This window comes from Lithobates pipiens, unplaced genomic scaffold (assembly GCF_037356315.1).
Source record: "Lithobates pipiens isolate NorthernLeopardFrog02 unplaced genomic scaffold, aLitPip1_a1.2 Scaffold_23, whole genome shotgun sequence".
Lineage (NCBI taxonomy): Eukaryota > Metazoa > Chordata > Amphibia > Anura > Ranidae > Lithobates > Lithobates pipiens.
Window position 1 is genome coordinate 194,088,954 of NW_027507785.1, and position 26,038 is coordinate 194,114,991.

Genomic DNA, 26,038 nt, shown 5'->3' on the forward strand with positions numbered 1-26,038 from the left:
TCGATTATGAAATTAATCGATTACTATTTTCATAATCGATTAATCGGCCAGTAACAAAATGGGGTTAAATTTAATGAGTCTGATATTTACTAGATTGACCCTTTAATAGTATATATATCCTCTAATAGTATATACACTATATCATTCCTCTAATAGTATATACAGTATATCTCTCCTCTAATAGTATATGCAGTATATCTCTCCTCTAATAGTATATGCAGTATATCTCTCCTCTAATAGTTTATACAGTATATCTCCTCTAATAGTATATGCAGTATATATCCCCTCTAATAGTATATACATTATATCTCTTCTAATAGTTTATATACAGTATATCTCGCCTCTAATAGTATATACAGTATATCTCGCCTCTAATAGTATATACAGTATATCTCGCCTCTAATAGTATATACAGTATATCTCTTCTAATAGTATATACAGTATATCTCTTCTAATAGTATATAAAGTATATCTCCTCTAATAGTATATACAGTATATCTCTTCTGTTATTCTCAGAGTAGATTAGATATTTTGCTCCCTAACCATATAGTTGGTTATTTATATTTACCACTGCATAGAGATATTTAAGAATACATTTGCCTTTTTTTTAAACTTTACATATTAACTAAATTAGACACCACACTTTTTTTTAAGGTTATTAACCGATTATGAAAATAATCGTTAGTTGCAGCCCTAGTATTCACGTAAACTTAAGTTTTAAATAATCATTTTATAATAGAGGGAATCTGAAAGGGTTAGTTCACCTTTGCATCACTTTTTCAAAACGTTACCTATGCATTCCAGCTTCTATGGTATACTGAAGTCCTCAATTTTTAGAAAAGATGCTTAATTTCAAGACCTACGAGTAGACTTTGCATGTCCTCTCCCCAGCCTGCCCCCAAAAGTTCTTACATGGGCAGGTCGCCCGATGCCCACCATTGCTGGAGGAAGAAGGGTAAACTGCTGTGACATAATTTTGAAAGAGGAGTACAGACAAAAAACTAAATAAAAACATTCATACTTGCTTATGTGGATGTCACATCGGTCCCCCTGCTGCTTCTAGACTGAAAAACTGAGTAATCAAAGACTGCTGATCACTCGGTTCATGTCCTTTTATGGCAGTGCAGTGGTGTAGTAGTTGGTACTTTCACCTAGCAGCAATTGGGCCGCTGGTTCAAATCCCAACCACAACACCATCTGCCTAGAGTTTGCATGTTCTCCCTGTGCCTGCGTGGGTTTCCTCCAGGTACTCCGGTTTCCCACCACAATCCAAAGACATACTGGTAGATTAATTAGATCCTGTATAAGAAAAAAAAAAATTGTCGTGTGTTTGTAATCGCGTCAGGAGGGGTAAAGGACCGCGCTATACCATAGATGACACCGGTGGCAAAAAATGCCCTGAGGTGATTGAGTTTTCATAGGTAGCGCTATACAAGTCATTCATTCATTCAGAGAACTATTTGCTCTGCCCTTCCAGTGCTCACTGGAGCGCTGAGCTGCGGAGGGCACAAGTGCTGATGGCTCAGGCTCTCAGCGTTGTGCTGAGAAAGGCTGTGCCAGCTGCCAGTCTAGGAGGATCCCAACATTCAAGTTGGGATCTCTCCAAAGCATGGATCTGCCGAGTGATGTCAGCTGACAGTGGACTTTAGCCCACTGTCGGCTGAATACGAGTCACAGGAGTACAGAACAAAGTGCACTCCTGTGATCCCCAAGAGAAGTGAGGTCAAAAGAACTTTGGCCCTAAAGAAAATCATTTGTTACCCCGATACTTCATATTCCCGATCTGTGCCTGTTGTACCATGTATTTGTATGAAGTGTGAAGTCCCTGGTGCTCCTGCCAGTTCCCTTGCTTTCCAATAAAACTGACCACACTAAGCAGGAGAGCACATCATGGTCAGTTATCTATCTATGCTGGGGGCCTGCTCTCCAATGATCAGCCATTCGCTGGGAAGATCAGTGTACTGCTGCTTCTCCTCCAGCTCCCCCAGCTCTTATGCAGCTGTGAACAAAGGGTATGTGATCCCTTATAAAAAAAAGTTTGTAATGTCTGTCTATACAAAAGTTTTGCATTTAATTTCTATTTTAAACTGAATAAGTTGTTTTTACAATTGCTTTAAAGACTGCAGGGAAAAGTGTGTATTTTTTTTTTATTTATTTAAAGTTTGGGGTGCTTTGAGGGGTGGATGTAGCTGATGGAAGAGGGTAGGTTCTTGAAATAGTCTTTCCTGCAGTCTGTAAAGGACAAGTAGGGCCAAAGCTCTTTTGACCTCACTTCTCCAGGGCTCACATGAGTGCACTCTTGTGACCTGTATTTAGCTGACAATGGGCTAAAGCCCGCTGTCGGCTGATGTCACTCAGCCAGTCCAGAGTCTGGAGGGATTCCAACTTTAATCTTGGGATCCACCAATCAGGCTGCTGAAAACCTGAACCAGCCTCTCCCACCCCCTGCAGAGTCTGGTGCTGGAGGAGCAGAACAGAGCCGTGCCTGAACTGAGAGATCAGCGGTCATTGATCGCTCTGTTCTTGGTCTTATAAGCTGGCGGGGGACAGATTCAGCATCGGATTTATGCTGCATCCAACTAGGTGAATATTTATCTATTTTTCATACCCCTCACTTCTCTTTGAAATGTCACGTTAAAGCCCATCTCCAACACATACCTGCAAGTAGCCCTTGAAGCCCTGCTACTACAACTGAATCCTTGGTCATTCTGATTGGAATAGTTTCAAAACTTCTTGGTAGTGTTGATGCTTGCATGCCTACTGCCAGTGGTGTAACTAGAACCTTCAGGGCCCCGATGCAAGAAACCATGAAGGGCCCCCCTGAACCCCAGCCAGGGCCCTTCCCTCTGAGTCCGGCGGTGGAACTCCAGGGCGTGGTCACAGGTATGACCTTTGTGAGCCCTGTAATTCCATCACTGGTATCAGTAGGTTTTTTTTATTATTATTTTTTACATTTTAAGGTGCCCCATTGGGGGACTGTCCCTAGGCAGGATGGGGTCCCCGTCCCCAGAAGAAATTAGGTCCTTTTCTCCAGGGCAGATGAAGTTACTGCCCCCAGGTGAGAAGAGGTCCCTGTCCCCAGGGGGAGATGGAGGGGGTATGTAATAGTGTGTGGGGCATGGGGTCCTCTTACTCACCATGACCAAGCTGTAGGCCGCGCACTCATCCATGTTGGCCTGGGCTCTATCCAGTGTGCTGGACGGGCGATCAGCATATCTCCCAGAAAGACCTTTCATCATCTGTGTATGACGGGGGAGTAAGGGGGCTGGCAGACAAGCCTGCAGTGTCCTCTGGGGGGCTCTCATAGGGCTGCCCTGCCTCTGTGTGCTTAAAGTTTGTTTACCCAGGAGAAGTATGCAGTGCAGTGTGGGCCGGACTCAGGGGGGGGCGGGACTCTGGCTGGGGAGAACAGACATCGGACTGAGCAGCAATGCATGGAGCAGGAGAGGGGTACTCTGAGGAGCCTGCCGAAGGACACAGGTCATGCGGGGAATGCACAACTAAGGGTCCTTTCTCACGGGGCGGGTTCTGATCCGCCCCGTGGATATCCGTTTGCTCAGCGGGGATCACTCCGTCGATCCCCGCTGAGCAGGGAGATGACAGGTCCGTCTCTGCACACTGCGCAGGGACAGACCTGTCACAGCGCCGCTCTCCCCTATGGGAGATCGGATGATGACGGACCTCAGTGCCCGTCGTCACCCGATCCGCAGACGGATGGAAAAATAGCTTTTTCCTCCGTTACACTTTTTTGGATTGGAGCGGGTCGGATGTCAGCGGACATGTCACCGCTGACATCCGACGCTCTATAGAGCTCTATGGAGCACCCGTTCAGGTCCGCCTGAAAAACTGACAGGCGGGCCTGAACGGGACGTCAGTGTGAAAGGGGCCTAAAGAGCAGCCAGTGCAATAGTCGAGCATGGAGCTCTGCTAGTCACCCTCCACCTCCAGCCACATGTGTGCATGGTGCACTGGTACCCCTAGCTGCCTATGCTGCTGCCGGTGTGGTAAAATTTCATGCGACTCCATAAAACTTCCTCACCCCGTCACTTCCGGTGAGGCTCCGTCACTCTAACAGCTGACGGCGGGCCTTTACTGCGCATGCGCCAAGTCCGTGATCTGAACGGCGCATGCGCAAGATCGTAAGTTCAGCGGTGGTTAAAAATTATAGACAGAGAAATGCTGGTGGGCGGGCGGAGCTGAACAGATGCTCAGGACGTCAGCAGCAGCCCCGCCCACCCTAGTAACATGCCCCTGAATCTTAAGTGGTGGTGAAAAATCATACTCATGTGGGCGGAGACTTGCGGGTGGGCAGGCGGAGCTAACGATGGCTTTATTATATCATCGGCAGCACCAATATGTATATATTTATTAAAGCTGAACAATAAGCAGTGTATTTATTAAAGCTGAACAATTAGCAGTGTATTTATTAAAGCTGAACAATAAGCAGTGTATTTATTAAAGCTGAACAATAAGCAGTGTATTTATTAAAGCTGAACAATTAGCAGTGTATTTATTAAAGCTGAACAATTAGCAGTGTATTTATTAGGCGCTTTACCGTCGTTTTAGCGGCGGTCTGCGGGCGCTAGCGGGGTGGTTTTAACCCCCGCTAGCGGCCGAAAAAAGGGTTAAAACCACCCGCAAAGCGCCGCTGCAGCGGCACTTTGCCGGCGGTATTGCCGCGCTGTCCCATTGATTTCAATGGGTGGGAGCGGTTTAGGAGCGGTGAATACACCGCTCCTTCACCGCTCCAAAGATGTGGCTAGCAGGACTTTTTTCACTGTCCTGCCAGCGCACCGTTTCAGTGTGAAAGCCCTCCGGCTTTCACACTGGAGTGACAGGGGCCGGTTTTTTTCAGGCGCTACACAGGCGCTATTTTTAGCGCTGTAACGCCTGAAAACCACCCCAGTGTGAAAGGGGCCTTAAAGCTGAAGAATATGGGCACAATATTGGGGACAGTGTGTGCGTTTGGGCACAGTGGCTGCATTTGGGCACAGTGGCTGCGTTTGGGGACAGTGTGTGCGACAGTGTCTGTATTTGGGCACAGTGGCTGCATTTGGAATGATCACAGTCAATTGCGTGGTAAACGGCCAATGGCTGTTTACCAGCATCAGTGGCGAGCAGTGTTCCCGGGAACACGCCGCCACCAACGTGCCCGCGCAGAGCGCGCCCGCGATTGCCGTGGAGATGTGGGGCGGCCACCAACGTACACGCGCAGAGCGCGCCCGCGGTCGCCGTGGAGGGGTGGGGCGGAACCATCTGTGATCACGCGGTAAACAGCCTCATGGCTGTAATGGGGCCTAGTCCTCATGTGATGGGGACCAAGGCCTGATGTGATGGGGGGTCCTGTGATGTGATGGGGGGTCTTCTGATGTGATGGGGGTCCTGTGATGTAATGGGGCCTAGTCCTCATGTGATGGGGACCAAGGCCTGATGTGATGGGGGGGGGGGGGTCCTGTGATGTGATGGGGGGTCTTCTGATGTGATGGGAGTGTCCTGTGATGTAATGGGGGGCCTAGGCCTGATGTGATGGTAACCAAGGCCTGATGTGATGGGGGGTCCTGTGATGTGATGGGGGGTCTTCTGATGTGATGGGAGTGTCCTGTGATGTAATGGGGACCAAGGCCTGATGTGATGGGGGGGTCCTGTGATGTGATGGGGGGGTCTTCTGATGTGATGGGAGTGTCCTGTGATGTAATGGGGGCCTAGGCCTGATGTGATGGTAACCAAGGCCTGATGTGATGGGGGATCTTCTGATGCGATGGGGGGGTCTTCTGATGTGATGGGGGTCCTGTGATGTAATGGGGGCCTAGTCCTCATGTGATGGGGACCAAGGCCTGATGTGATGGGGGGGGGGGGTCCTGTGATGTGATGGGGGTCTTCTGATGTGATGGGAGTGTCCTGTGATGTAATGGGGCCTAGTCCTCATGTGGACGTGTGATGTGTTGCCCTGAGTTGCTAGGTCACATGGCTAGCTTCTATCCCAGGGACATCTGGCTGCTAGGCTGCCTGAGGGACATTGTGGGAGAGCAGCGTAGGGTTGGGACTTACAGCTTGTAGTCCAACCAGAAGCAACAGTGCTCCTGTCTGGGAAAACAAGCTGCGGTCGGGAGGTAAAAGAACAGCTGTCGCCACAAAGGGACCATACACCGTGGTACCAGAGACCATTGTGAGTAACTAAAGCCATTACCCAAGCAGTCTTCTCACTAACCAGAGATGCTGAAGTGGGAAAACTTGAGTTAGTGCCAAGCCAGGGACCTATCTGAGGAGACGCTTTGAGAGCTCCTTTGAGTGCTGGTCACCTGAGAAGGTCGGAGATGCTACACTGTATCCAAATTAAATTTTTATCATTTTTTTCCCCACAAACAGAGCTTTCTTTTGGTGGTATTTGATCACCTCTGCGTTTTTTTTTTTTTGCTAAACAAATAAAAAAAAGACATAAAAGTTTTCTCCTTCACTGATGGGGCTGCAGTGACGGGTACTGATAAGGCCACACTGATGGGCACTGATGAGGTGGCACTGATGGGCGACACGGATGGGCACTGATAGGTGGCACAAATTGGCACTGATAGCTGGCAAGGATTGGCATGGATAGGCGGCATGGACGGGCATGGATAGGCGGCACAGATGGGCATGGATGGTCACTAATAGGGGTCCTGTGATGTGATGGGGGGGTCTTCTGATGTGATGGGGGTCCTGTGATGTAATGGGGGCCTAGTCCTCATGTGATGGGGACCAAGGCCTGATGTGATGGGGGGTCTTCTGATGTGATGGGGGTCCTGTGATGTAATGGGGGCCTAGTCCTCATGTGATGGGGACCTAGGCCTGATGTGATGGGGGAAGGGAATGCACTTGCATTGTCCAGTAGGGGTGCAATGGATCATCACCGATCCGTGATGCAAACAGGTCACCCTGTTCAGATCAGCACACGCCACGATCCGCGGAGTGCCCCGGCAGCCTCGGCCTTAGGAAAGGCCGTGGCTTCGGCCTAGCTCCGTAGCGGCGGCCATCTTGGTGCACCCATTTACAATGTGATCGCTTCGTCAAATGACGGAGCGATCACTTGTAAACAAACTGGCGTCATAGTGACGCCAGTTCCTCTCTCCCCTCTGTGTACTGATCTGTACAGTGGAGGGGAGAAATTGGAAGGCAGCAGCGCTGCGGGCTGCATCTGTTGTGTCCACAGAACTGCTCTGTGACAAGTGCAGTCACAGCCATCCCTCCGTACCCAGCCAATACTCTGCCGTACCCAGCCAATACTCTGCCGTACCCAGCCAATACTCTGCCGTACCCAGCCAATACTCTGCCGTACCCAGCCAATACTCTGCCGTACCCAGCCAATACTCTGCCGTACCCAGCCAATACTGTGCCATACCCTGTAATATCCAGCCATACTCGGCGGTAGCCAGCCGTACCCAGCCATGCTCAGCCAATATTACAGTGGGGGAGATATATATTACAGTGGGGACTATGTTGTGGTGGAATTTTAACAGGTTTTTGATACTTTTTTTATTTGCACTAACATACAATTTTTCAGGACAAGCTTTCGGGTATGTCCCCTTCTTCAAGGTCCAAGCAGTACTGATTTACAAATTTTCTTCAAGGTCCAAGCAGTACTGATTTACAAATTTAAAAAAATTTGTAAATCAGTACTGCTTGGACCTTGAAGAAGGGGACATACCCCGAAAGCTTGTCCGGAAAAATTGTATGTTAGTGCAAATAAAAAAAGTATCACGGACAGTACTCAATTTTCTCTGTCACAATTGCACTAATACGGCTACAATCACATTAAACAGGTTTTTGCAAATTCAATTATTATTGGCTGATCCGAAAACTGATCCAATCCGTGACTCAGATCCGAGGAACGATACGGTCCGTGAGTTTTTTGGATCCGTTGCACCCCTATTGTCCAGTGATAGGAGACTTGTAACAGCGAAGCAAGGGCGTACTGTTCCGGGGGCCAGATGGTCAAAAATCATGATTGTTTTTCGATCAATGCAACTAGCTGGTGTATCAAGAACCCATTACATCACAGTGTGGCTGATGCTGCTGTTAGGAAGTTTTTAGTGTTTAGGAGTGTGTGCACTGTGCCACACTCCAAAGATACCTCACCTACTTGTGGTACTTGTACTAATACCTGGGTTTCTATGTAGCGCTCTTTCCTCTTGTAGTAGAGTCCTGGGCTCTTGGAGGCATATTGGTGACTTTAAGAGTTAGGGACAGCTGACATCCTTCTGTGTAGAGTGGGTTAAAAGGCAAGTTGGGTGCAGTGCAAAAAGAATTGATGGGCACTAGACACTTTTTTAATGCACAGAGATTTATTGTCTCTTAACCACTTTGCCGCCTGGCCTATAGCAAAATGACAGTGGCAAAGTGGTTTCAAAATCCTGACCGGGCGCCATATGAGGTCCTCATGATTTTGATCCACTTTGCACCCCCGGGGGCGTGCATCGCGGCGATCGTTGTTGCGGTGTGTCAGTCTGACACCCCGCAACTACGATCTCAATAAAGAGCCTCTGACGGAGACTCTTTACCACATGATCAGCCGTGTCCTATCATGGCTGATCAGAGTGTAAATAAGAAGAGACGTTGATCGGCTTTTCCTCACTTTCGTCTGTCAGACGCGAGTAGAGCCGTTTGGCTGCTCCTCTGACAGGGGGGGGGGGTCTGTGCTGATCGATTATCATTGCAGCCTCCCCCGAGTATGCCCACACTGGACCACCAGGGACACCACCAGGGATGCCCAGCACCAGGTATGCACCCCCTAGACCACCAGGGATGCCAGTCAGTGCGAACAATGGATGCCAATCAGTGCCCACAATGGGCATCACTGATTGGTATGCATTATTGTTTGGCACTGATTGGCATCCATCAGTACTATATAATACAATACAGTGCCGCTTATCAGTGACCATCCATGCCCATCTGTGCCGCCTATCCATGCCCGTCCATGCCGCCTATCCATGCCAATCCTTGCCAGCTATCAGTGCCCATTCGTGTCGCCCATCAGTGCCACCTCATCAGTGTCCATCAGTGTGGCCTTATCGGTACCCGTCACTGCAGCCCCATCAGTGAAGGAGAAAACTTTTATGTCTTTTTTTTTTATTTGTTTAGCAAAAAATAAAAACCGCAGAGGTGATCAAATACCACCAAAAGAAAGCTCTGTTTGTGGGAAAAAAATTATAAAAATTTAATTTGGATACAGTGTAGCATCTCCGACCTTCTCAGGTGACCAGCACTCAAAGGAGCTCTCAAAGCGTCTCCTCAGATAGGTCCCTGGCTTGGCACTAACTCAAGTTTTCCCACTTCAGCATCTCTGGTTAGTGAGAAGACTGCTTGGGTAATGGCTTTAGTTACTCACAATGGTCTCTGGTACCACGGTGTATGGTCCCTTTGTGGCGACAGCTGTTCCTTTTTACCTCCCGACCGCAGCTTGTTTTCCCAGACAGGAGCACTGTTGCTTCTGGTTGGACTACAAGCTGTAAGTCCCAACCCTACGCTGCTCTCCCACAATGTCCCTCAGGCAGCCTAGCAGCCAGATGTCCCTGGGATAGAAGCTAGCCATGTGACCTAGCAACTCAGGGCAACACATCACACGTCCACATGAGGACTAGGCCCCATTACATCACAGGACCCCCCCCCCCCCATCACATCAGGCCTTGGTCCCCATCACATGAGGACTAGGCCCCCATTACATCACAGGACCCCCATCACATCAGAAGACCCCCCATCACATCAGGCCTTGGTTACCATCACGTCAGGCCTAGGCCCCCATTACATCACAGGACACCCCCATCACATCAGAAGACCCCCATCACATCACAGGACCCCCCCATCACATCAGGCCTTTGTCCCCATCACATGAGGACTAGGCCCCCATTACATCACAGGACCCCCATCACATCAGAAGACCCCCCATCACATCAGGCCTTGGTTACTATCACATCAGGCCTAGGCCCCCATTACATCACAGGACACCCCCATCACATCAGAAGACCCCCATCACATCACAGGACCCCCCCATCACATCAGGCCTTGGTCCCCATCACATGAGGACTAGGCCCCATTACATCACAGGACACTCCCATCACATCAGAAGACCCCCCATCACATCACAGGACCCCCCATCACATCAGGCCTTGGTTACCATCACATCAGGCCTAGGCCCCCCATTACATCACAGGACACTCCCATCACATCAGAAGACCCCCCATCACATCACAGGACCCCCCCCCCCATCACATCAGGCCTTGGTCCCCATCACATGAGGACTAGGCCCCATTACATCACAGGACACCCATCACATCAGAAGACCCCCCATCACATCACAGGACCCCCCATCACATCAGGCCTTGGTCCCCATCACATGAGGACTAGGCCCCATTACAGCCATGAGGCTGTTTACCGCGTGATCACAGATGGTTCCGCCCCACCCCTCCACGGCGGGCGCGCTCTGCGCGTGTACGTTGGTGGCCGCCCCACCTCTCCATGGTGATCGCGGGCGCGCTCTGCGCGTGTACGTTGGTGGCCGCCCCACATCTCTACGGCAATCGCGGGCGCGCTCTGCGCGGGCACGTTGGTGGCGGCGTGTTCCCGGGAACACTGCTCGCCACTGATGCTGGTAAACAGCCATTGGCCGTTTACCACGCAATTGACTGTGATCATTCCAAATGCAGCCACTGTGCCCAAATACAGACACTGGGGACAGTGTGTGCGTTTGGGGACAGTGGCTGCATTTGGGCACAGTGGCTGCGTTTGGGGCACAATGTCTGCGTTTGGGGACAGTGTGTGCGACAAACGCAGACATTGTGCCCCAAACGCAGCCACTGTGCCCAAATGCAGCCACTGTCCCCAAACGCACACACTGTCCCCAATATTGTGCCCATATTCTTCAGCTTTAAGGCCCCTTTCACACTGGGGTGGTTTTCAGGCGTTACAGCGCTAAAAATAGCGCCTGTGTAGCGCCTGAAAAAAACCGGCCCCTGTCACTCCAGTGTGAAAGGCGGAGGGCTTTCACACTGAAACGGTGCGCTGGCAGGACAGTGAAAGTCCTGCTAGCCACATCTTTGGAGCGGTGAAGGAGCGGTGTATTCACCGCTCCTAAACCGCTCCTACCCATTGAAATCAATGGGACAGCGCGGCAATACCGCCGGCAAAGCGCCGCTGCAGCGGCGCTTTGCGGGTGGTTTTAACCCTTTTTTCGGCCGCTAGCGGGGGTTAAAACCACCCCGCTAGCGCCCGCAGACCGCCGCTAAAACGACGGTAAAGCGCCGCTAAAAATAGCGGTGCTTTACCGCCGACGCCCTCACAGCCCCAGTGTGAAAGCAGCCTAATAAATACACTAATTGTTCAGCTTTAATAAATACACTGCTTATTGTTCAGCTTTAATAAATACACTGCTTATTGTTCAGCTTTAATAAATACACTGCTTATTGTTCAGCTTTAATAAATACACTGCTAATTGTTCAGCTTTAATAAATACACTGCTAATTGTTCAGCTTTAATAAATACACTGCTTATTGTTCAGCTTTAATAAATACACTGCTAATTGTTCAGCTTTAATAAATACACTGCTTATTGTTCAGCTTTAATAAATACACTGCTTATTGTTCAGCTTTAATAAATATATACATATTGGTGCTGCCGATGATATACTAAAGTCATCGTTAGCTCCGCCCGCCCACCCGCAAGTCTCCGCCCACATGAGTATGATTTTTCACCACCACTTAAGATTCAGGGGCATGTTACTAGGGTGGGCGGGGCTGCTGCTGACGTCCTGAGCATCTGTTCAGCTCCGCCCGCCCACCAGCATTTCTCTGTCTATAATTTTTAACCACCGCTGAACTTACGATCTTGCGCATGCGCCGTTCAGATCACGGACTTGGCGCATGCGCAGTAAAGGCCCGCCGTCAGCTGTTAGAGTGACGGAGCCTCACCGGAAGTGACGGGATGAGGAAGTTTTATGGAGTCGCATGAAATTTTACCACACCGGCCATATGTAGAGGGGGCTGCATGGGCCCCCTGCATCACAGGGCCCGGTTGCGGTCACGACTGCTGCACCCCCTATAGTTACGCCCCTGCCTACTGCTAATCCCTATTGGTTATTGGGAAAGCCCAGGATAATGAGGGTAGGAATGTATGAGGAGGATGAGGCAAGTGAACACCATTTATCTAATCGTTGGAGATAATTACATTAGATTCTAATTTAATCATCTCTCAAAAAAAACTCTCAAAGCAACATTGTGATTTTTGTAAATGATGACTATCTTTATATTTTGCTTTAGTCCCCTTTCACACTGAGGCAGTTTTCAGGTGCTACAGTGTTAAAAATATCACCTGAAAAACCGGCCCCTTTCAGCCGGAGTGCTTTCACACTGGAGCGGGGCGCTAGCAGGACGGTGAAAAGTCCTACTAGCAACATCTTTGGATCGGTGAAGGAGCTGTGTATTATATAATATATTTTGATTAACAAAATCTGTAAACTTTACACTACCTATGTAAGAAAAAATAAATGAAGGCAGGACAGATGTATGTAACTAATAAAGGCAATGTCCTATTACAATATAGAAGAGATGCTGTATAGTCCTTTTTGTTTTTAGTGGGATTTTTTTCTCTTGGTACTGTCTTGGAGATCAGTGATTTTACAAAGGTTTGTTTATAACCATCGTTGGACACTGGGGGTTATTTAGTAAAGGAAAGTGCACTTGGAAGTAAAGTCGCTGTAGATCGGAGGGGGACATGCAAGGAAAATAAAAAACCACCATTTTAGCTTGCACATAGTTACATAGTTAGTAAGGTTGAATAAAGACACCAGTCCATCCAGTTCAACCTGAGTGAGTGTTTACAATTGTCCCTATCCTTGTACATCGCACACTCACATCGGAGCCCACAATCCAAGGCCCCCATTCATATACTAGGGTCAATTTTGGACAGAAGCCAATTAACCTACCTGCATGTCTTTGGAGTGTGGGAGGAAACCGGAGTACCCGGAGGAAACCCACGCAGACACAGGGAGAACATGCAAACTCCAGGCAGATAGTGTCGTGGTTGGGATTCGAACCAGCAACCCTTCTTACTGCTAGGTGAGAGTGCTACTCACTACACCACTGTGCTGCCCGTGATTGGATGATAAAATCTGCAGAGCTTCCCCTCATTTCAAATCTACCCCTTAGATTTAGAGCGACTGCGCTTCCAAGTGCACTTGCAGTGCAAAGTGTATTTTCCTTTAGTAAATAACCCCAACTGTTTTATAGCTATACTTTTACATATATATATATATATAAAAAAAAAATGTTCTGTGACTAGTAATCAATATTAAATGAAGTATTTGGTTGTATGTTTGACACTACCTTTCAATCTTTCCTCCTATTACCCCACATCTCTGAAATCTGATCAATGTAATGTGCAATAAGCTTTTGTTGCTGTGCTCTTGAATTGCTAGTAATCAGCTTTCTTGATGCTGGGTGCTTGCTTTTATGCGTTATGACATCATCGTTAATTATATAATCCACAGCTAAGATGATTCTAAAGAGCTTTGATGCAATCTGAAACCTCTTTAAAACTTGGCCAGCATGCTACCTCTGCTGAAAATGATTCTCTTCGCATCCCAGAATTCTGCTTGCCTTTGTCACCATAGCTACTGTGCGACACATGTCTAAGTCATTGACTGCTCAGTCAGCATGGATCACTTTGCTTTTTCCACACTGAGGGCTGCTAAGGTCTGTTGACGGAAAGACAAAAGTGAATCCTCAAGCCAAGCATCTTGTGTTCCTTCTACAGAGCAGAAACCGAATGGATCCGGAAAGGGTTCAAGAACCAGGGACCGGTGTGGGCAGCACTTTACACCTAAGTAAATGAAGATCTGGGTGCGTTCAATACCTGACATTTTGTACTTTGGAACTATTTCTCGGTTGCAGAGGAAAAAAGTCTTGGTGTAAACCCAAAACAGTGAATAGTTATTGTTCTAAATTCTTATTTAATGGTTTTGAGAATGCATCTTGATGGAGGGGACTGAAGTTTTAATAAGCATGCGTGAAGATCCTAGCTTTCATGTTCGCTACAGGTAAGAAAGTATTTTGTGCTTTTGTAGATGTAGTCATAGTTGTAGAAATAATTCATATGTGGAAAATAAAACCTTTTCTGAGGGTTTTGAAATCAAGATATTTTATTCCAATTATATTTAGTCTATATTATATTTACCCAATTATATGCTTTTCCTTTTTCTTTTTCTCTGTTTACGTTTTTTTGTATTTCCTTTTGTATTTTTATTATATATTAGTTATTATTACTATGATTTTTTTTTTCTCATACATTTTTCTTGTTGAAGGGTTGACGTCAATGGCATGTGCACACAGTCATACTAAATGTATTAAATACTTGTGTGCTCATTTTTGTGTGTGTTGCCTTTGCTATATTTGTTTTAGTTTTGTGAAATGGCTCAGAATTCACCTACATCTACTTTTCATTTTCTTTTTAAAGAATGAAGGAATATTAATTTCCAGTACATAAAGGAAAGAGTAGCATAAACCCACACAAAACCTGAAGCCTCAGACACAGTACAACCAGACCCCATATAGCAAGAATGAGGGCAACGACGCTCCCATACAAAAACCTGTATACGTTTTTTTTTTTTTTTTTTCTTTTAATATCCAACAATCCAGCTAAATTTTTAAAATATTTTCTATATTTTAAAAGCTTCATTAATTTATTCCAGTATATCTGGTAGGCACACATTTGGTCTAAAAATGTTTTATGGAAGGCAAATATATTTTTTATTGTATTTGTTTTTATTAACGGCTCAATTAGCATTTCTTTTGTAACGTGTATGTGAATTATTTTTTTACAGAAATGGTAGAAAGATGAGTGTGTTATCTATCTACAAAGGTTTTAGATGTGGGCAACTGATCTAAGCCATATATATATATATATATATATATATATATATATATATATATATGTATGTATGTATGTATATATATATAATATTTTTTATTTTATTTTTTTAATATGGTTTTGGATCAAGTGGTCAAGGGTTAGTCCCTCTGGAAAGTTTGTATTTCTGTCTCTGCCATGCTGGGGAGATGCATCCCGCTATTTACTTTGGTGACACTTGGCACTGAGATTTAAATTGAAGGTAAATACAAAAATCTAGAGTTATCATGAGAGCAGGTAGTTAAGGGAACATATTTAGAGGACACAACGACACTTAAGATGGGAATTTACCTAACAGTGGAGAAATTTCCACTATTGCATTTCAATGACAGGACACCAGCGGCAACAAAATAACTTAATATGGGTTTTATCCCCCCTTTTGGTTTTGTAAAGCAGAAGAAAAAGTTTTTGGCTATCCATAAACTTAACTTGCAGGCTCAGGTCATGTAATCCTGACCCTGGCCTATTGACCCAAGTTCAAAATTTTTGACTTTTCTTTCCAGCCCTGTGGCTCACTTGGTATTGAACCTCAAATGAGGATAATGACCCTGGAGCCTACAGCTTTTAACCACTTCAATACCAGACACTTTTTCTCCCTTCCTGCGCAGGCCAGTTCAGATATCAGCACTGTCATAATTTGAATGACAATTGTTTGGTCTTGCAACACTGTACACAATTTTTTTTTTTTTTTATCACGCAAATAGAGCTATATATATTATTATTGTTACAGTGTTATTCTATAACTGGTATGGCGGTGATCAGGAACGCTGGTGACAGTATTTTTCATTACAGTTTTTTTTTAATATACTTGCGAAGGGAAAAAAAAATTTGGACCAGACCAATACAATGTAACACCGTACTATTCTGGGGAGGTGATCAGAACTTGAACCATGGTTGCTTATAACAGCAAATATCACTGTTATAAGGAACCTTTTTTTTTTTTTTTTTTAATGAATGACTACTGTGATTGGTCACAGCTAATCACATTCTACTGATGGGCTGTGATTGACCCTGTCTGTATCATGTGGTCACTGTGATCAATCACAGTGATCAACACAATAGTACACAAGGATGATGATGAAGGGAACCCTTTCATTGTGTATTATTGCCATGTGATTGGTCACAGTGATCACATGGTACCGGCAGTGGCCTAGTACAATGATCTGTCATCTGCTGTGTCCGGCGTGACATCGCTGCACATGAGCTTCGGAGGACATCATGACGTCCACCCAAACTGACAGAGCTCCTGCCTGACCGTCATTTGTCTGTAGGCCGGGCAGGAGGTGGTTAAAGACAAATCGATAAAGGAGGGGCTTCCATATTTGTTTTCTTACAGGTTTCTTTTAAGTAATATGACCAAGTAATAGCTGTACTTGTTTGCTCTTTCCTGCACATTTCTGTTGATCTATAAAGCAGTACTTCATAGTGGCGGGCCTATAGGAACATGGTAGTGTTGGTGGTGGGAGGGACCATGAAAGCTCTGACTGTACACAAGTGCTGAGATGGTGTCTGAACAACCTGGCATTCGAGTGAAGCGAAGTGGAGGTACCTGTACTTTTTTATACCTGTCAGCTTTTGGTTTTCTTAATTTGACAAATCCTGTTAAAGGGTATCTAAACCCAAGAAGGTAAGGGTTTGTGGTTTTATTCGTACAGATTTCTGGCAAGATTAACAATTTTTTTCTGAACTTTAATGTTTCTGGCCCCTAAAGAAAAATAAAAAATAAAACATGCAGCTACCACATCTAAGGACTGTTAAGCTGCAAAAAAAAAATATATATATCTATCTATCTATCTATCTATATATTTTTATATATCTTTTTTTTTACATGGTGGATTAACGGGACTAGTTCAAACAAATATACAATTATTTTTATTTTTTGGTCCTAAGGTGGATCTCTTCTCCTATGAAGAAATCACTCTTAGCTACCTTTTTGTTTGTTATTGTATTTGAAACGTTTGGTCAGCGCTTCACTGTATTTTAATACAACCATGGAAGCAGTGTTTCTGAATTGATGTAACTTCAGTCTAACTTTGAGAATTTTACTTGAACCCTACACCATGGGGACAGTCTGTAATATTGATTTGGGCACTGAATTCTGCAAGGGCGCTTTCCTTAGCACTTTGATGCGTGTATTCAGCCGCAGGGCTTTATAAAGGTCCAGGGCCGTAGTCCATCCCTATGGAACCTAGTCTCTGAAGGCCCATTCAGGATTATGTCCACAGTGGCGGACAAAATATAGACCCTATATAGGGAACTGCAACATGGACAAAATCTCTTTAGCCTAAACACTCAATCTCCTAACACTGACAGTCAGATGTAGTAGTGCCTTACATCTCACATAAATAAGATTTGTAGGCACTGGAGTGCCCAAGCACTTTTACAAACCGAGAAGTGCACAGTTATATATTTTTTTCAGGAGAAATTCAAGACTAAAGGTATGTTGCTGTATAGGTGCAATTAACAATTCTTGATATTCCCTATAACATTCCCAACCTTCATCTTTTGAGTTCAGTTTTACATTATTGCAATACTGGCCAATGGATGAAACAAAATGCTTATTAAAGAGCACATAGCTATAAATAGTGCATGAATATACATTTGTTTCAGGGTGGATAAAAATCGATGCCTTTTTGATAAAAAAAACAAAAAAAAAAAACATTTCTTATGAAAATTGATAAAAAAAAATGGTAGTAAACATCTAAAGATATTTTTTTTCTATTTAGGATACATTAATAATTTAGTTTATTCAGCATGAAATGGAGCTTAGTGATATAGCATGAGGCTGTATATTCTGCAATATTAAATTTTTTGGTAAACTCATTCAAGCTCTGTGAGCTGAGATAACATGCACTGCTTTGATGCATTCACACAATTTCACAGTAACCATGAGATAAAACAAAGTTCAGGAATATTCCTTTATCCCATTGTTTTGCAAATCTAATGTACACTACAAACTGTGTGTGATATTTTCTCTGTTACAATTGCACTAATACAGCTACAATCACCCCGAGTATTTTTGAAGAGAAATGCATCTGTACTAGGCTCTGAGGAGGAAGGGCAAGCAGTAAAAATGAATGTGAAACCTTCTAAGCAGCTTATAAAGCTTGTGATCTTTCTGCACATATCTTGAAGGGCTTTACTCCTAACTTGAGAAGCAAAATGACAGCAGGCTGTAAAAAAGACAGTTTGGGAATATTTACTAACCTGAAAGAGAAGAAGGTTCCCTAATAAGCTTTTTTTTGCAAATATTAAGGATTCTAACTACCAACAAGAATAAGTCCTTACATTTAAAGAGCACCTGTCATTTCAGATCCATCATGGCAGTGCCTGCTAGTGGGCATCCACTCACCTTCTGCCGCCACGTCCCTCGCCTTTTGTCACTGCCGCATCACCAGCTGTCCCATTAAAGTGCATAAAACTGTCTAAGTCAACAGCGGATCAAAGGAGGAGCCGCTGCGGGACAGATGACAGTTGCGCTTTAAAAATTATGATTTAATTTAAACCTTTTTACTACTGATTTAAATCAAATCCACCCTGATTTTGTTAAGTTGTAAACTGTTGTATTTCTTGGCTGCCTAGGCTGCAGATTCTGGGATCACAAATACAAACAAAAATGTTGCAAACCCTTTGCTAATCTAAATGGCTTGCTTTTATTTAAACATGTGACTGGTCTGTTGGCAACTTGCTTGATAAAACTTGGTACTTTATGTACTCATTACAAAGAGCAGATTGTACGTTACTCTTTACAATACTCATGGCCTTGAGCATTAATATTAAATCTGTTGCAGTGCTTTTAATGTCAGTACTTCTATGTTCTCAATCACACTGTCTTTAAAAGATGTCTTTTAGTGCACATACCTCAAACTCTTATAAGGGGCCCATTCACATTATGGGGTTGTGGTACTACACTTTACCACAATGTGCAGACATGCATGTTGCATGCATTGATGTGATTCATTCTGAATTGTACCCCTTTTCGTTGCATGTGTGTTGCAGCATACCAATTCACTGCCAAACAAAGAACAATTTTTGCAAATCACACACTGGGGTGCCATGCAGAATGAATGGAATCACATTGCAGAATGGCTTATAGAAGCAGTTAAGTTAACTCTTTGCTTTAAACTGCAGCATAATAAAAAAATAGAATTGTGGCAAGTAGCAGTATTCCAGCTTCACCTGATACCGCATGGTTATTACCTTGCTTTACATCCCTGGCACCCTCTTCAAAGTTTAAAGGGGTTGTAAAGGTGTTTTTTTTTTTTTTTTTTTTTTTTTTTTTTTTTTCTAAATGGGTTCCTTTTAACAACTTCAATACCGGGGACTTAAACACCTTCCTGCCCAGACCAATTTTAAGCTTTCAGCGCTGTCGCACTTTGAATGACAATTACGTGGTCATGCTATACTGTACCCAAATGAAATTGTTATAATTTTTTTCCCACAAATAGAGCTTTCTTTTGGTGGTATTTGATCACCTCTGTGGTTTTTATTTTTTACAAAACTTTGTAAATAAGTAAATTTTCTCCTTCACTGATGGGCACTGATGGGGATACACTGATGGGCAATGATAAGGCGGCACTGATGGGCACCGATGAGGTGGCACCAATGAAGTGCCACTGATGAGGTGGCATTGATGGACACTGATAGGCGGCACTGATGGGTGGCACTGATGGGCGACACGGATGGGCACTGATAGGTGGCACAAATTGGCACTGATAGCTGGCACAGGTGGGCATGGGTAGGCGGCACAGGTGGGCATGGGTAGGCGGCACAGGTGGGCATGGGTAGGCGGCACAGGTGGGCATGGGTAGGCAGCACAGGTGGGCATGGGTAGGCAGCACAGGTGGGCATGGATGGGCACTGATAAGCGGCACGGATGGGAACTGATAGGCGGCATTGTATTATAATATACTGTACTAATGGATGCCAGTCAGTGCCAAACAATGCATGCCAATCAGTGATGCCCATTGTGGGCACTGATTGGCATCCATTATGGGCACTGATTGGCATCCATTGTAGCACTGACTGGAATCCCTGGTGGTCTAGGGTGGCATACCTTATCCTGGGCATCCCTGGTGATCTGGTGGCGTCCCTGGTGGTCCAGTGTGGGCATCCTCAGGGGGGCTGTGCTGATAATCGATCAGCACAGGCCCCCCCTGTCAGAGGAGCAGCCGATCGGCTTTCCTCTACTCGCGTCTGACAGACGCGAATGAGGAAAAGCCGATCACCGGCTCTTCCTATTTACACTGTGATCAGCCGTGATTGGACACGGCTGATCACATGGTAAAGAGTCTCCGTCGGAGACTCTTTACCGAGATCGTAGTTGCAGGGTGTCAGACTGACACCCCGCAACAACGATCGCCACGATGCGCGCCCCCGGGGGCGTGCAGCAGCTCATAATCCTGAGGACGTCATATGACTGCCGATCAGGATTATGAAACCACTTTGCCGCCGTCAATTTGTAATAGGGCGGGCGGCAAGTGGTTAAGCTAGTGCATTGTTGGTTCACTTACTTTTTCCTCCGATTTCCCTTCTAAATTTGTTTTTTTTCTTTGTCTGTCTGAATTTTTCACTTCCTGTTCCTCCTCAGTAAGCTGTTCAGTAAGTGAAGATACAGTAAAGTTAACTTGATTCACACACAGTTGACTAGTTTGGGAAACTCTATGGTTTGGATAACACTGTAATATCTCATTTCTGATTCTAGAAATAACCGCCTACATGAGCCTTTCTCAGCCAAGGTTTCTTTGGAGGTAGCTGGGGGTTCCTTGAGCTGTAGTCAATTGATTTCTCCCCCCCCCCCCCAATCTGATGGTCCTCTGCCGTGAACTGTCCCCCCCCCCCATCGGATAGTGTCCGCCCCGTACTGCGCAGGTGCAGCACGAAGGACAGACGCCGAAAGTCTCCGAAGATGAACGGCTCCTGCGCACTTAATAGTACCTTGTGCTCTGAGTCCAGTTTCAAGCCCCACCATGCAAGTGGACATATGGTAGATGATGTTAAACACCACTTAGTAAGAGGGCCACTCGCCATGCTTCGAGCACGGCCTCTCTTCACTCCGCATTTTTTTATTCTAACTCTGTCCACTTGGATGGTGGGGCTTGAACCTATACTCGGTGCACAAGCGTCGTTCATCTTCAGAGACCTTCAAAGTCTCCTTGTCGTCCATACGGCGCAAGCGCAGTACAGGGCGGACGCTATCCGACGGAGACAGTATTCAACAAGACACCTGCATAGTTGAGTCCAGTTTCATTAACACTTGAATACATTTTTAGCCAGGATTTCCTGAGACTTGAATTTTTTTTAAGGGTTCCTCCTGGGATTAAAATTTTGAGACAGGCTGGTCATACTACAGCAAAGTCATTTACTGCCTGTATTTTTTTAATGATTGACGGGAAATCTATTTATTTATTTTTGCTCCTTTTAGCATGAACATGTTGACTAGGATGGAGAGCAGCACTTAGCAGCAATTGACAATATACATTTTTATTTATTTTTTTGGCCTATAAAAAAATCTGGTATAACCTATTCCTTGATTTGTGTATTTTCACATATTAAAAAGGAACATTAACCTTTTTTAATAGTTTAGAAAACTGACTGGAAAAGCATGTATTTATCGCGGTGCTGTCTCATCGGGTCGATAAGAATGATTTGCGCACGGAGAGTTGACTAGTTCACCATTTGCATTCATTCTGTCTGAGCCAATTAGAGCGGAACGTCTGCAAATGGCTTGTGACGTATTGCAGAAAAAGTGAAGAGTTACAGGTCTGATCACAAACTGGCAGAAGTTATAAAAAAAAATTAACTTGTATGATATAAGCTTGAGAAATTATCAAGAAAAAACGCATACTGATGTTAATTAATAGTGTCAGTTAACATGTGGTGGCCAGAGCAGACAGCCTGGGAGAAGATTAGCTGAGATTACCCATGTTGTGTTTTTAATCTGTGCCCAGTTCCCAGTGGCAAAGCATATTTTCAAAATCATTCCTCCTTTTCCCAATTGTACAAGCCATGAAATCCCCTGAGCAGCTTTCCATGGTTCCAGTGTTTGGGATTTTCCTTGAAGACTTCCTGCCTAAAGAGGCATGGCATTTTCCACAAGGTTTTTGAATTTTTCTGGCTTTTACCCCTCCAAGCAGACATCAAGAGCTCCGTTCTGAGAATGTCTGCCATGACGTTCTGCCTAGGTTGTAGAAAATCTCCAAGGTATTAAATCCAATGTGTCTTCTTTATGTTTTGTGTTCTTTAAATATATTTGCCCGCATTTGGTGTTGTATCAGATGCTATTTGTTTCTAAATATGGCAGTTACCAGTTTATTTTATGATAAGTGGAACTTTTTGTTTCAAACATCTAATTAAATATTCTTGGTGGTTTATTTTATTTATTTATTTTCTTAAAAAATATCACACATTCATTTTTGTGTTAATGAGGTGTCTAGAGTTTAGTCTACAGATAATTTTTATATTTTTTACTTAATTTTTTGGTTGTTTCTAAGTAAATGTTGGTATCCTTTTTATTCTAAACCTATAGTTGTTGGCTGCGTCTATTACATGCCTCTTATCTGAAAGAGACCGCTTGTTTTCTAGCAGCTGTTTGTAAAAATGAGCTCTCTACAGTATGACAGTGGGAAATATGATTTCAAATATCCCCTTATTTTAGTACACTTCTTAGACATTTTTTGGGCTTTATTTAAAAAAAACATTCATCCTGGTAATTTTTTTTTTTTTTTTTTTGAAAGGTATATAATGTTGTACAAGGAGTTGTTGTTCAGTAGGTAAAAGGGTGACCGGCACTAGATTTTCTTTTTTTGGAATTTTCTTGCGATTGCATTTTAGGAGGAATGCATTGGCTGTATTTGACATTGTATAGTGTGTGGGTGGGTGGGAATTGCGAGATATGTTCCATATAAAATGCACTGTGTATATTGTATATGTGACCTTTACAAATACTCTGTTCTACTTTCTGAAATGTTGATTGGTTGGCATTGCTCCTGTTTATTAATTCATGCACTGAGACCTTTGTAAGTGAAGATCCCTGCTGTTTCACAGCTGAAACATCATTAATCATTCAAATCCTTAGACAAATCCAGTATTACAGTTTTTAACCCTTTGCATGTGGGACCATGTTAGTGCATGGCAAATAGTCATCGTAGGTACTGATTTATTCTTCTGGAATATGCCGTCTTTTCCTTGGTCTCATAAAAAAACAATATTCTGTTTTTAAGAATGGAGGCATCCTGTCTGGAGCTGGCTTTGGAAGGGGAACGGTTGTGCAAGGCAGGAGACTGTCGGGCTGGAGTTTCGTTTTTTGAGGCGGCCGTGCAGGTGGGAACTGAAGACCTGAAAACTCTGAGTGCCATATACAGTCAACTGGGCAATGCATATTTCTACCTGCATGAGTACAACAAAGCATTGGAATACCACCATCATGATCTAACACTAGCAAGGTAAATACAAGAGTGAGATTGTAAATGTTGTTGGAGAGAAGAGGGTGCGTGATTGTCTAAGGAATGCATGGCCTGCTTTCTAGGATTACTATTAGGTATCAGGGTTTTGCTATACATGATGAAGCCTAAATAAAAACTTGCATGTGAACAGTAATTGTAGTCTTGATACAACCATACAGAATAATGAATGAACTGTTAAAGTGAAGGATCACACCTATATTCATGGCAAAATGTGTTTTTGGACAGTTACCTGCTCTAAGTGCTGTTCACACCTGAGCGATTTGCAACTCGAGACACTTTCAACATAATGTTGCTTGAAACTTGTCTTTCCAAAATGTAAATTGGCTTTTTTTTTGGGGGGGGGGGTTAAAACCACTTGTTTTGACCCTGGTACACTTCACTGGGAACTCCGGCATTTTCACACTTTCTTGCCTAGCTTTCCATTGGCTAAAAATTGGCAAAAAGAAAAATAGCTCAAGCCTGAAATGCATACAAATAAAAAGGCCTGAAAAATTACTAAAGGCACTCACTCAGCTCAAGTGTAAATGGTGCCTTAGGGGTTTATTTGCACTTTGCACTACATGTGCACTTGGAAGTGCAATCACTCTAGATCTGAGGGGAACATGCAAGGAAAACCGCATTTTTGTTTGTACATGATTGGTGATAGAAATCAGCAGCTCTTCCCCCCTCAGACCTAGAGCGACTGCACTTCCAAGTACACTTACAGTGCAAAGTGAATTTGCCTTTAGTAAATCAACCCCTTAGAGTGTTTTAAAAAGACTTCACCCGTCCTCTCCCAGTGTTAACTTTGATCCTAACCCTCTCTTACCTTGTTAGCTGGGTTGAGCTGAAATAGCCTACTCTGCCTTCCAGCAATTCCAGCGTTGTCCTGCTATGATCCACCAGATGGTACCAATGGCACGCCACGTTTTATTTTTTTTTTGGCTTGTTGAAGCCTTCAAGAGGTCGGCTGTCCTAACGGCACATAGCCATTGCTGTCTGTGCCCCCCATTTAGAGATTTAGCCTCTTTATTTGACCTGTTTATCATTGAAAATGGGGGGAAAAAAAAAATACAAAATTTTGGGTTGCCCCCAGAAAAGTAATGGAGGAGAAATCCATGTGATCCAGTGTATAACAGTCATCACTGAGGAGTGTTAATGTTCCGAGTTCTTAGATGGGTATTAGAACGGAGCACTCCATACTAGAACTGCTTTACGTGAAATATGTTGGCTTCTGATAATTTTCTGCAAAACATACCTATTAATCTATGAATGTCATTAAAACTGATCCCTAAGTTTAATGGTTCTTTAAATAGTTTCTTTGGGCCAAGCTGTCCCAAACAAAATCTTTACTCTAACAGGTGTGCTTGCTAGGCACTCGGAATTTACTGTATGTAGCCTCAGCTATACATACATTATACAGCGTTGTTTTGGCAGTGCTACATAGTATGTTATCCCTGTCTCACTCCTGGAACAAAATAGAGTTGGGCTGAGCACTGCTCGGCGATTCTATGAATGAAAACAAGGCTTTCTCTGGCGATTGTGATGTCATCTGCCTTTCTACCTCAGCCAATCAGGGGAAGCTTTGTATTCATTCAAAGACTACAAAGCTTCCGGTCAATGGCTGAGTGATGCTCAGCCTGACTCTATTTTCCTGGGAGTGAGGCGGGAAGTCTTTGTAGCTGCATACTATATGTAGCAAGCAGCTTGCTATTGGGGCACTGGTCAAGATGGAGGAGCCAGGAGGGCTGACAAGGGGACTCAAGAAGAGGAGGGTCGGGGCTACTCTGCAAAACAACTGCACAGAGAAGGTAAGTATAACACGTTTGGTGTGGGTTTTTTATTTTTTTATAAAGCAAACCTTTAATACCACTTTAAAGGTTTGTTCAAATTAACCAGCTTGTAATGTAAGCAAGATAAGCTATACATTATTTCTCTTGCTTATAGAGCTTCTACTTCTAAAACATTGGAGTGTTCTGTGAATTTGTTTTTAAATAACATATTTTTATTTTTTGTTGATATTGCAGAACAATTGGTGATAGACTTGGGGAAGCCAAAGCCAGTGGAAACCTTGGCAACACTTTGAAAGTCTTGGGTAATTTTGATGAAGCTATTTTATGCTGTGAGAGGCACTTGGACATTTCCCGAGAGTTGTTTGATAAGGTATATTAAATGATGTGTTAGAATTTTGCTGTAGCATTTTTAATTTCTTTCCTTCTGAATATGTGGCTGGGCTTATCTCAAATTTCATGTTTGCTTAGGTGCATCCTTCTGATGATCACCCTCATTTTCTATTTATGATGTAGATCAGCTTGCAGAGCATCTACATGCATTCACTGATACAGAGCAGCTTGTTATATCTGGAACTGTTAGACAAATATAAAATAGGATATCTATAGAAATCTTAGAGGAGGACATTGCTCCGCAAGCTAGCCTTCCTGATGGTCATCGCCTCGGCTAGAAGGTTGTCTGTGTCGGCAGCCCTTTCGTGCAGGGAACCATACTTGATCCTTCACCACGTCAGGGTCGTGCTACGACTAGAGTTGCCACCTCATCCCTTTTAAACCCGAACACATGAATTACACAGGTTCTGTGGATGATTGAGGTGGTAATTAAACTTAATTTGTGCCCTATCTGTATTAAATTGGCCTCAGAACCTAATTGTA

At 44.2% G+C, this 26,038-nt stretch overlaps 1 protein-coding gene across 6 annotated transcripts in view; it reads left to right on the plus strand.

Moving 5' to 3' along the window:
* The window catches only part of GPSM2 (G protein signaling modulator 2), an 89,571-nt gene that overhangs the window by 12,772 nt on the left and 50,761 nt on the right, over nt 1-26,038 (plus strand). The window contains exons 2-4 of one of the 6 annotated variants that reach the window (XM_077452714.1): nt 13,777-14,059; nt 23,151-23,372; nt 25,400-25,535. In XM_077452714.1, coding sequence (XP_077308840.1) covers nt 13,998-14,059; nt 23,151-23,372; nt 25,400-25,535 — 420 coding nt within the window. In that variant the 5' untranslated portion in view covers nt 13,777-13,997. Of the gene's footprint in view, nt 1-13,619; nt 14,060-21,905; nt 22,132-23,150; nt 23,373-25,399; nt 25,536-26,038 lie in introns of those variants that run through there. The other 5 variants (XM_077452719.1, XM_077452715.1, XM_077452718.1 and 2 more) reach the window with 5 other exon arrangements.